The following is a 13,470-nucleotide window of genomic DNA, read 5'->3' on the forward strand; positions in this document are numbered from 1 at the left end:
AAGCCCTGTACTTAGAGATAAGATAGTCCTTTATGCCATTTTAATCAATCTTTGTCATGGGTATGTTACTTAATAGCTCTGTCTTCCTATAGAAAATGAGCAACTTAAGGGAAATGAAACTTTTCAAAGATACATTTTCCTTCTGGCAGACTGTGAAATACACCATAATTATCCTCTTTCGATGAATAACGTTTGAAAGAAAATGAACATTCCGTGCACAAAAAGTATAATACAATGACAATCTCAATTGCCTTGTAAATAAAAGGAAATTGTTTTTCTACTATGATCTATATTGCACAGAAACATATACACATGCTTGATAAATATAAAACCAAATCACACTATCAAGCCATTTTTAAGGTCCTATTAATTTCTAATAACAATAAACTCCATGTTTCACAGCCAAAAGACATTGTATTTCTATTTCTGAAAGATTAAAACTGTGTTATGAATTATGGGCTCCATCCTGCACACTGATGATGATACTTGTATGAGTAAGGCTTGGACTGAACACAGCCTCTTTTAAAGAAAAGAGAGAGTAAGATAATGAAACTAAACTTTACTTCTGGGAATGGGGGCATAGGGGGTAGTGGGGGTGGAACAGAAGACAAGAAAACTCCTTTTCAATAGCACAATAAAATCATAGCATTCCAGTCCACATTCTCGTATTAGGAAATATGTACTATCTTTAAAAGCTTTACTTTAAAGTAAATGTTCGAACACAGATCTTACAAATTAATGGTGCTATGCAGAATTTAACTAAACAGTTAGGACAAAATGCCATTTAGCCCTTTTAGATATTTGAATATGTCATTCCAGTAAATATGAGCATGAAGCAAAAATAAGGAGCCAAGGCCACAGAATCTTCATTAGCTAATATGAGACAAAAAAATCTGAGTATCAACCCTTCCCTTAGACAATCAGCCAAAATCCAAGTTTTGAGTTAGGAAAATTACAGCTCTACCACAAAAAAAATTTGTTACTATGGGAAACCTGTGATGTTTATATCTTACATCCTTTGGTTTTTACACCAGCACCACATCTATGGAAGCAAGCACGGTTCAGTTCAACAAGTCTTATCTGGCAGTGGTGCCCAATTCCCATTCCTGCTCCAAGGACTGTTCAAGTATTTGCTGAACTATCACCACAAGCAGAACATACAGAAATTCATCTCATAGTTGGCAGAAGGGGAGGTGTCTAACCCAACCTACTCCTTAGGTTCTGCTTAACTGGAAAGGGAGTCACCTCCAATAAGCATTTTATTCTGCCTACATTAGGTATTTATTTGGATGCAGGATAAATAATTTTCCTGAAGTGACTCTATCTACTGGCAACAGGGTTGATATTTTAGACACTGAAGTTAATGCCACACTAACTTTAACAGCCCTCACAACTATCTCATTTACTGTAAACAACACACATTCCCAAAATAGTAACAAAAATTTCTTCACAGAAATATGTGCCCTTTAAAGTTTCAGATTAGATGTGGAACATGCATGGACAAGAAAAAAAAATACTGTTTGAATAAATTTACAATTTTTTTCTAATGTTTACACTAATGTTAAAAGTTGAATGTCTTAACATAGACTAGCTATGAAATAGCTCTAATAAGCTTTTTTTTTGTCTGTGGTAAGGTGTTGATGTCTTTGTTGTAAAAAGCTGTCTAAACAAGATACAAAGTAAGGGCTATTACCTTATGTAGCCATGACATTGTCAATAACATTTAATAAAAATATTACTATAAGGAGTTTTCTATACATACCTCACCATGTCAAAAATAACACAAAGTCCATCAATAATGAATATACACTGTGTATATTTAATATATATATTACACAGACTGTATATATAGTATATATAGTTTCAACTTTTTTAACAAGCAAAGGTCACCTAGCCAGAGTACAGGTTATGAAAGACCTCCATAAATTAAATTAGACAGCTAGCTCACAAAGTTATAAGCTGTTTAGGGAGGATGTCAGGAATCCCCTATCTATAGGGAAGCTTCTCTCTCCCTGTAGAGTGGCATTTGACACCTAATAAGAAAGGCATTTTCTATTCTCTTAATATTTACGGATATTTTGAAGTGTTTTAAGGCCATCACAGTCTCTGCATGTCTTGAACTGCTTTTAACTGCAGTGAACTGTCTGCATACACATTATTCCATCTCCAAAGCTCCTGCATTTCCATTCACAAAGTCATAATGCAGTTATTAAGAGATTTCCACACAGGGTTATTGAATCATATTGGTAAGCTTGGTTTATGCCTAGGTGCTGTGATATGAATGCACATTGAATTTATCTAGTAGTCTGTGGAGTGACAGCTCACTGCAGCTCTTAACAAGCTGCACAGATCAACTTGATAAGGTCTTGGTTAAGTATCAGTGCCTGGTGATGTACAAAACAAATCTGAAAAAAGTATTTCACTGAAATATTGATAGTCTAAAGGTTTCACCTGTTAATAGTTCATAGATACTGTCCTCAAGCATGAGTCCAGTGAGGTGAGTGGAACCCCTCGTGCAAAAGCAAGTTATGTATGCCATCAAATCGAATGAGACTTTAAAAGAGATCCCATTTCAGAATAGGCCTTTAACTGAACTTCAGCAGTGAAAGCAAATCAAAGCATAACAACTTCCATCCTGGGGGAAATTTCATTTAGCAAATAGTTTACTGGAGAGATTTAAAAAAAAAAAAAATCCTTTTTGTCACTAAAGGTTTGAAAATTTTATTTAGAATTTCTGTGACAAAGAAAACTGTTTATAACATAAGGGGCATATATATTTTTCATGTACAGCATGTTATCATGATTTAACTTGTTTTAGACGGAATTTGCAACCAAGCAGCTCACTTATTTGCATTTATGTTTCTCAACTCAGAGCTTTGTTTCTATGCAGTATGTTAATCCTTTCAAAGTACTGACATTTATCAATATCTGTGAATATCCAAAAACAAGTCCTATCTAAAAAATGTTCAAGGATACTTCACAGTACCATATAAAATCTGTAAATGGCCTGTGGATAGATGTATCACAGATATGTACATACTAGAAGATTTAAAATAATGCAACAAATGGAAACATTGCAAGTGTGAGATTAATAATGTCAAAACACTAAGTCATCTACTTTCACAAATTGTCACATGAATTTGTAGTTTTATTTTTTCCAAATGCATTGACATATTACAATAGAAATTGTACTGATAAATTAGAAATTAAAGTTAAATGAAATCATAAAAAAAACATATGACTTTTACCCTAATAACATGTGATGGAAGACCCTCTCTACTTTTGCACAGGAGCTGAAATGAAATCTGTAGTATTTATTCCACTAACAAGGATTATGATAATACTTAGTACACTTCAGCTAAATATGTTTGGGGTTGTTTTTTTCCAATTAGTTATAAGCTAATCAGACAAATGTATTTTCATACGTGTTTTATATTAAAATGTTATTAGTTAGACAGAAATGCAACACACAGGCACACATACCTATATGTAATGACTGCCAAATGTTTCTCTTTAGCATACATGTACAAACCCCTAATAAGATAAGCAGGGAATGTATTTAAATAATGCACATTTTAAACCACTCAATTTCAATATATTGTTTTTCAGACTACATGCACATAATCAGATTGTTTTCTAAGCAGACATCCATTTGATTACCTAAAGTGCAAATTGTGGTCTGGCTATTGAGTGTGCAGAGGAAGATAATGGGAAGGGCAAAGAAAATACAAGCCTTTTTACATTAACAGGTGGCAACACTAAATAGGAAAGAAAAGAAAGAGGGGAGTGGGCTTAGAGAAATATACTTTCCCTGCATGGTACAGATACCTAAGAAAGAAAAAAGATTTGGCAGAAATTTGACCCTTTTTCCTGCAGTGATGATCATGTTGCACGTACATGGTTTGTACACCAGAGCACGAGAAGACAGCAGCAGGACCTCATAGAGGTTTCTCAAGCAGTTTGAGAAGTCCTCCTTGGGACTGTTCACTGTGCTTGGGGGCAACAAACTACCCAGAGCAAGGACACAGCTTCCAACAGCCCATGCAAATATCCCACCTAAGGGGTCAGAGTACTAACCTTCAATTCATGTATTTATGGTGAAGAATAAAACCAGCAAAGCAGAGACATGAATACAGATTGACACCCAGCTGGAAAACCCACAGTTGTACTGCAATTGAAAAACTCTAAAACTAAATGTGTATGATACTCAGGAGATCCATAAAGATTTATAAAAAACAAAAAAAATTCAACACCAAAATATATATACATATACATATATATATGTGTGTGTGTGTGTGTATCCATAGGAAAATATGAGGATTGATTGCTGTCTCCTAGGAAGTGCAGTGCTTAGTTGTTAAGTGATTAGATGTTTTACTTGGACATAAAAATAACTACAAGGATGTTTATTCAGAATAAGTTAATAAACAGAAGTTAACAAACAGGTATGTATTTATCATGGTTCTCAATACAGCAATACCTATGTCTGCACCAGGTATTAATAGTTTGCAAAATATTTCCCTTAAACTAAAAGGTACAATGTGCCAAAAGTATATAGCGCCTAAGAAAATAATCAGATAGTGAAAATATCATAAAGCTTTCAAGTGAGAGTCAGTTATTTCCCCAGTGAGTAGATTCAGAGTTCTCAAAACTATTTGAGAAGCCTAGACATAAAATTGATTGAATTCCATTATTCAGCAATAATCTTGAATTCTGACTTGAAGAAGAAGCACACTCAGCCTAAGAACCTATCTTAGCTAGCGGAATTAAGTTATTGTTCCTTGCAGCATAAAATAGGAGTGGACCCTAAAGCTAATCAATTTGTTCTGAAATGTTCACACTACCTTCATTTTGGAGTTTTTTTAACCTGGTTTCATGGACTAAACATGCACCTGCACTCAGAGCATGTACCTCCCATCCCCACATCCCCCACACCTTGAAAAGGAATCCACTCTGCATGCTCAAGACTGCTAAGTGTTGCAAACTGGAACTGGAAATAAACATGGACCACTCTGAAATCCAAGAAGGGTACTTCTGCTCAGCACTGGAATGGTATTGAAGATGCCCAAAGAATAATACTATCCATGTACTCAGTGATGTGAGAGGTGATCTAGTTTTGGATATTGAGAAGTCAATCTCTTTAAAATTTCCTTTTGGATGAAGCTACTTCCATTCACAGTGCAGATAAAGTGATTAGAATGTATGTAGTAAGAACAGTTTTTCCAAAGCAAGGTGCTTAATGTCTGCATTATGAACACTTCAACAGATCACATGGGAAGTTCTGTTCAGTCTTTAATATTTTTAATGTAGTTTTACTTTATCCTGTCTAGGAAAATGGAAATTGAGTGCAGCAATACCTTTCTAATACATCAGTTATAGTCAGTAGATTTGAAATCACTGTTACATATGGATCAAAGATGCACATAATTTCAATAATTAAAGAAGTTAAAGTGAAACATTTGTTTCACTACTATCAAAAGGATAAATGTCCTATCTCCCTGTGTTCAGGAACAAAACAAAAGGAAAAATTTGGTGAGCCCTTTACCCAGCAGCCTCCGTCCCTTGAACACCAGGACATAATACAGAACTGTAGTGTAGGCAGAAGCTTAGTGCCTGGTGAGACTTAGGCTGACAGGGTGTATTGGTAAGTCACACTGAGATACTGAGAACATATGTCAAATTGTTAGAGCTCCCAGAAACTGAGCTAGTACCTATTGCAGTCTCTAAGCCATAAAAAAACTACTTTATTGCTAAACTTTTGTCCTCCAGATAATTTAGCTGAATTAAAACTACAACACATAATAATGAACTATGTTATAACTAGTGACTTAAAAATTACTTCTGATGAAATGTAAAAATAAAAATTTAAAACTAGTAGAAGGATCCTAACACCATAAGACAGTTGAAGTTCTGATCTTTATAAAGTCTGAATAAGAAGGAGAAGCAAGGAGATACTCTGAAGCAAAAGAGAATCCTTTCCTAGGATAAACAGATAAAAACAAACAAATCCCAAACCATTTTCAAAGTCTGGACTCCTCATTCCTTTGGTGTGAAAACAGTGGCTTATAATCACTCAGACTTGTGACGTGTAGACAAGTGTTACAATGCATAGTATTCAGACTCAGAGAAAAAGAGCAATTATTATTTACTATTGGTTTTGTCAAGGGTTATGTTTAGTAATAAAATTTATTGAGTAAGAGCATCTAATCACCAGGTAGGTACATGAGCCCAGAAAGAAATGATCGTGCCTGTGCAAGCCAACTACAGCATATGTATTCAAGGATTCATACAGCATTATAACATAATAACATAAAATGCATAGAGAGCTTGCTCTTTTTACTCTGAAGTAATTTCCCACACCTCTAGCCAAAGCTTTTTAGAAACACTGCACAATTATCTCCGAGTTTTATGCACAATGACATTAAGAAACGTTATAAATGCTCAGGAAGCACTTTCCAACTCCAAAATCTCCAACTACTTCTAGACTGATTGTCCCAATAGCAAACAGTGCCACATGGTGTGATTAACAGGTAATATCTGAGGCAGGTTTGCAAGTACAGAGACTGCAATTGGCAGTACATCTTTGTTTGTGCCCTTGTGGCAGGTGCTTCCCATCAGAAAATCTAAATGCACAATAAAGGAAATATCTAAGAACTGTCTATCCTTTCTCTCGACAAGGTCAATTATATAACCGAGCTGACATTAGGGAACCAGATAGCCTATATCAATCTGTAAGCTTACCTTGGCATACAAACTTCAATTCCTTGGCATCTGTAACAGTGGTTCTTTTATCTGACCTCTTCTTTTCTGTCCGACGGTGGCTACGTCTTTTCTTTGTTTCTCCCCAAAGATTCGATCCACCGTGCATGCTTGGGATGTTTAGAATGGCAATTCCTTCCAGAGAGATATTGATTAAGTCCAGCTGAATTCCATCACACTGATTAGAAAGGAAGGGAAAAAAAAAAAGAAAAAAGGAGAGAAAGCAGTAAGAGAGAAAGAAAAATCTGAATGTTCTTCTTCTCAGATATTTTTTTTCCAGCAATTTATCATTCTTAACACTGCTAATAGTTTATTCAATGTTTACACCTAAGAGATATACTTGTATCTGAAAAGGAGATATGAGATAAGAACAGATCATCATTCAGAATGTAAAATATGATTACTATTCAGCTTTTGATTGCATAAGTGGGGGACCATTTGGTAGTGTCTTGTTATCTTGTTCACTGACCCAAGTGAAATATATTTCTAGCTTCACTACAGCTATTAGCAGAAAAACATTTATACTACCAAAATTTCTGTATCAATAACTGGAGCTTTTGTTGCTTTTTCCAGCTAAATTTTCTGCCTTATGATTTTGCAATGATACTTGTCACTCTTGCAACTGAGTCCCCTCCACAACAAATGGAATACCAAGTCCCTGCAGGCAGAGAATACACAGACTTATGGAAAAGGGTCTAAGCAAGCCCCAGGAGCACAGAACACCACACAGGTATTTGTTTCAATCCAAAGGCACAACAAGAGTATCAGCATAGGGCTTTGGCTGACTAGTAGCTCCTAGCCAGAAGTAAAAGTAGTAGAAGAGGGTACAATAATTCCTGCTGGGGCTGCAGCAATTCTTACCCCAGAACTTTCACCAATCAGTTCTCTGAAATATGCATCATTGCTAAGGGAAAACATGGGATGTGGAGCTAAAGAGGTGTCAGTGATCTCAGACCTTCCCAAGACTAACTGGACACACAGAAGTAATCTTAGTCTGTGGGTAGTCTCTTCAGTGATGGAATTATACCCATCTTGTGTCACTAGTGTGTTTATCTCATGCTTCCTATAGCAAACCTGGACATTAAGACATTTTATACAAGTACAATTCTTTGCTAAATCTGGCTTCCAATTATATCTTTTAAGGGGACTAAATTTTACACTTCTGGAAAATGGATCAGGCATTTTAACACATCAGCCTGCCCAAAGACAAACTGCAGCATTTTCTCAGGTGATCGAACCCCAACATTCACAAGTACAGTTCACCTGAGATACACTGGATGAGATAAACCTAGCTTGATAGCATACACCTAGCCTTCACTGGCTATAATATTACTCAAGCTAAGTCCTCCTCTCTACCAACATTATGGAGTTCTTATCTCATAAAAAATGTAGCAAAATACTGAAGAGCCCTCCACAGGAGAAAATAAATTGCAACTTCCTATTACTACAGTGGAACCTACAGGTGGAAGGCAAAACATCCAGCTCTACTCATCAGTTCACTGAACCAGCCAGAGTTGCCCAGGATTCATGTACTTGCACCTTGGCTAGAGATGGATTAGCTTCATTCCTCACAGCACAGATAGTGTACATTAATATCCTGACAAGTCATACGAACCACAGTGCAGAGCAGCATATTTTCAAAATATTTGATCCTACTCCTGCAATGTTCTGCAAGCTTGTAGAGGATCCAGTCATCCATTTGATTAAGCGTATTATTTTGCAATTCCAATACACAATAAGGGAGAAAACTGGAAAAATAATTAAGCATGCCTCAGTAATAGTCCACTGACATCTTGCAGCTTGCTGTTCTGTGGGTCACTAGCACTTCTTCCTCTCTGCCTAAACCTTTTAGCAGAGCTTTGAAGAAAAGCCAAGTACAACACAAGAATAACTGTGAATAATTGTTTATTCTGAAACTTTGAGGTTATAAAACAGAACTGTATTATACTGCACATACACCTTAATTCTTCTAAGAAGAGCATACATCAGGAAAGAGAACAATTTCAACACTAAGATTTCCATTTCATATTTGCTCTTCCAGAATCAAATTTTAAACCCGTGGATTATATTCATACAGGGAAACCTTTAAAGTCAAAAGGCATATCTGAAAGTGAATTGGCAATTGTTGCAACTACTGTAATTGAAAGTGTAACTTTTTAATAACATTTTTCTTACAAGAACAAAGGCCTAGGTTTTCAGTGTCATTTTTGGAAGCAAATTTGTGGTTTTCCTCGATATTTTATATGTATTAAATACTAAGATGATTTATTTTGCTAAAAATTCTGCTCATGTGTATGCTCACTTACTGCTATACATTCTAGATAAACAGATATTAATTTCATAATTAAAAGTAATCTTGTGTAAATACCCTGCAGGCCTCAATGAATCAAACACATACTGTGTGTCAGGCCTCCCACTGTCTTCAAGTGGAATGTACTGGCTGGATAATTAGATAGTACATATTTTTTAACCTTATTTGCATGCATATTATATCTTTTGCACACTGACAAGCAGCAGTAACAACAAAAGTCAGATTACCACAGGGAATTCCCACAAAGAAGTCTTCATTTCTTATAATTTGCAGCCTAAATTAAAATAATTTGATCTTTGACAAGGATGAAATGTCAAGCAGAAGGGGGTCCTCTACAAGCCACGGCCTGTGGCTTCTGAAATCTGCCTAATTTATGTCAGTCACTTCTTAATACATATTTAAGTATTACACGAGAAAGATGATAAATATGCAATCTGACACCTTTGGTATTTCCCTGCTGTTAATTTATAAAGGTCTGGCGTCCCCCAAACTGACTGGAATTATTTAAATAAAAGAAGAATTGTGAAATAGGATGGTGCGGGGTCTAGCTTCCATTTTCACTCAATATTGAGCACAGCAGGTAGTACACTAAGACAATTATGTGGCGAGGCCTCAGAGTCCCCCAGTGATGAGCAACTTTCTGAATTAGGAAAGGAGCATTTCTTTTGTTCGTACACAGACAAAAAGTTTGCCCTACAGGTAGCTCTGCATAGTTCTAACACATTCATATGCTACAAAAAAATACATGTGTTCTGCTCCTTTTCTTTCTTCTTTTTATTACAAATAATGTAATGATGCTGTTTAAAAAAACCCATGTTTTTAAAATGTGGTTTAAAATAGACTAAAAATAAACACTAGCTCTTCTAACTCTTTTTTGCCTTCTTTCCTGGCCTCATTCACTTCTTGGGTATTACTGTTTATACTTTATTTATCATATAAAATTTCAGATATTTTCAGATCATCTCTCTGTTGAGAAAATATTTATGTATGCCTGAAAAGAGCTGGTATTAAGGGTTTTCTGTGAAACCAAGGACAATATCAGACAAGTGTACAGGAATGTTTTAAACTTCATTTCCCTTACCCATTAACACCAGCTGGTACAGAAGGCTTACACTGCTCCCACTATGCTTTTACAGCACTCAGGTATGGTACCTGCCACCCCTACTTACACCACATCTATAACTATTCTCATTAATATCTTTCATCTATCTTTTTTTTCTGAAGTGGAAATAAACTGCAAGTTATCTAAACTGTAAAATCTTCAGCCTTGTTTACTGACACATTATTATTGAAAGAAATACTTAATTTTGTCTTAGTTTTTGTTTGTTTAATTTTGGTTTCTTTCCCTTTAGAACCTCTCTTCAACTTCTTGCATCCCATTTTGAAAACAAAAATGCATCTTATTCTGGATAACGTAAGAATTGTGTCCAACTTTGTTCTGCATCTCACACTCACACAGAAGAAAACACAGAACATGACTCAAGAATGTATGTCAGAAAAACCAAGCTTAAGTAGGTTAGAAATCAAATACAAGGTTAAACAAATATTTGCCCAGAGAACATTTGATCACCGTCTCACTGTTCAGAGATACAGATCCTTAATCTTCTAGGGCTTTGTTCATTCAAAATTTGGCTGCAGAGCAAACACATCCTTTGTGCATTTTATTTGGAGTGAAATGTGGTTTCATGCATCAACCTCCCATTTACAGTGACGTCCCCATGGGGCATCAGGTCAAAAATCAGACTAAAATGCTGATAATGTTCAAACAAGAAACGTTAGATACGAGCAAGCATTTTAATTTACTCATTGTAAATAAATATGCAAATAACCATCTCCTAACAGTTCTTGTAAACTCTGGAAACAAAGCTATTTGTTCCTAATTGTATGACTAATGGTAATGACCAGGATAGATGAAGTGAGTATTAACAAACGTGCCTCATCCTGGCAATGTAACACTTTATTGGTAATAATAGTTAATGACATGAATAGGTAATAATTACACAACTGATAGCAGCAGCACCACAAACTTCTATACCTATTGTTTGCTTTGAGATGTTAACATTTAATTACCCTTTCTATGGTTAAAATTATATGGTTAAAGTTCACATCTTAGTATGTATCAGGATATGTATGACTTTCTCTAGATATCAATATTTTATTGGGAAAGCCTGCTCTTCAATTTGTATTTAATCAAAAGGTACATTTAACTTGCACTTTATTCAAATCTAATCAAACCAGGTAAGCATTTCTTCCAATAACTAATAAAATATTTTTCATGCTACTTTTCCTTAAACTCGTGTGATAAGCACTCTCTTGGGAAGCAAGGGTGATACACTTTTTTCCCCCCTAAGGCTTTTGGTGGAGTTTTGTTTAATTTTTATTACATTTTAATCTAACATGTGAGAAGCAGATTTTCACTAACAGGCAAGTGTGGTATGGCTGGTCTTACAGTTTCAGTCTCAGTATTCTTTGCTGCTGTTCTGCTACCAGGTGCATGGTCCTTTCAGAAAGATCATTTCAGACTTCACCCTTTAGGAGGCTTTGACTGGACTCTCACAGCTCCCACCAGACCCCTCTGAGTGCCTCATGCTACTATACAAATACTCCATTGATATATGCAGTTTCTCATTACTACTGGAAAGGAAAAGCACCATAATTCTCTTGAGAAATGATTTCATTATTTAACCTAAATTCTCAGGTTTGTATCTTTCACTCATTTTTCATGTACTTATTCATAAACATCAGATGCGCAAACAGCTTATGTAATTTAGCCACTTATTCTAGCAGCCATCAAAGTGGCAATGGCACATCATTTTAAATTCCTATTTTTTCTGTAAGTATCCTGTGTCTTTTTAGTTAATGTTCAATGTATAATGGAAAGATGACCCCATGTGCAGAGAGCAAAGCTATTTAATGAAGGGGAATAATTCAAAAAATATATATATTCTTTAACCTTTATTCAGGAAAGTAAGTACAATTTTAGGGAATTGAGTTTTAAAGGTTATAAAACCTTGGGACCTAGAAATAATAAGATTATTTTTTTTATTTTAATCCTGCAGCAGCTCTCACTCCCTCCAACAGTCTTTCATTTTTCCATCTGACCTAGCCACACTCCCTATTGATTTCTAATGTTATACTTCACCTTTTGACCTTGTCTACTGTATTAAGACTTCACTAATCATCAAACTGAACTTTGTTCCAGTGTGCAGGGCTACACTACAAATAGACATGATAAAAATAAAATTTTGGAATATAGGGTCGAAAGGATGTGCACTGCTTTGCCTTGTTGGATTCAGGCACTCTGCACCCTTGTTCCCTGCATTTCAGCCAAACTAGTGACATTTCAAGGATAAAGGCAACAATTAGTTTCTTACTTCTATTTCTACAGATTCATGCAGCTTCTTACAGGTGGCTGAGAAAGTTTCCGAAGTGCCAAATTCAAAATACCAAAATTTGTTCTTCATTCTGAAACAAGAAAAAAAAAAAGAAAAGAAAAAAAGAAAGATCTTATTCACTATCAATATGTGACAAAAGTGATCATCCTGTCTTCCACTATAAGTAATGGCAAAGGCTTGGGAACATGTGACATCCCATTTGAAATAGATGAGCTCATAATTTTCAAAGCTTAAATGTTGGTGTCAAGTTGTATGATATCCCCTAAAGGGATAACAGGAATGTGTTGAACTGACAGGTTCAAATGTACCTTTGACTTTTCTTTTTCAGTGACTATCAGAATATTTTTGTCACTTAACCAGTGACATGCCTCAGAAAAATGTATCGATTTTATTTCATGTTTTACACTTTCTATATGATTTCTGATTCACAGTTAACATCTTTATCCTGCAGAGTAGTAGAATGAGCAAGCAGGGCAATCCCATCATGAAGAAGAGCCAAGACAAAAATGTAGCTTGCCTTAAGCTGGTTAAAAGTAAAGGCAAATGCCTACTGTAGCTGATGACAGATGAGATACTAGAAGAAAATAAAAATTCCAGATCTAACAATCTTTCGATATTTTGCAGGAGAGCTGTATTACCAGGTAATTCACTCATAGACATATTTTAAATGGGCAATGAGACCTGCGTCTTGAAGTTCATTAACAGGTTCCACAGGAAAATAAAACTGGATTAAATGCCAGTAAATTGCTTAGTTTATCATGACAGCAGGCAGAATTTACACTTTTTTCTTTTTAAATACATAAAGACTGCACTTCTGTTTTACCAGATTTATTGCATACTGTTAAATACAATCAGAACACCAACAGCACCATTTTGAATAAGCATATGTACTCCTTGTGAACTCCCATGAGTAATTATTATTCTGTAACAACCAAAAAAATAAAAAAGCTAAACAACCACAACAAAAGACACTGAATTAGAATTCATTATTTCCACTTAGAAATC

The 13,470-nt window shown here is 35.3% G+C and overlaps 1 protein-coding gene across 7 annotated transcripts in view; it reads right to left on the minus strand.

The window, feature by feature from the left end:
* DGKB (diacylglycerol kinase beta) overlaps window positions 1–13,470 on the minus strand; it is a 331,618-nt gene that overhangs the window by 68,743 nt on the left and 249,405 nt on the right. For all 7 annotated transcript variants that reach the window (XM_015619344.2, XM_019005780.1, XM_015619347.1 and 4 more), the window contains 2 exons: window positions 12,445–12,535; window positions 6,742–6,937 (listed from right to left, as the gene is read on the minus strand). In XM_015619344.2, coding sequence (XP_015474830.1) covers window positions 6,742–6,937; window positions 12,445–12,535 — 287 coding nt within the window. The remainder of the gene's footprint in view (window positions 1–6,741; window positions 6,938–12,444; window positions 12,536–13,470) is intronic.

This window comes from Parus major, chromosome 2 (genome assembly GCF_001522545.3).
Source record: "Parus major isolate Abel chromosome 2, Parus_major1.1, whole genome shotgun sequence".
Lineage (NCBI taxonomy): Eukaryota > Metazoa > Chordata > Aves > Passeriformes > Paridae > Parus > Parus major.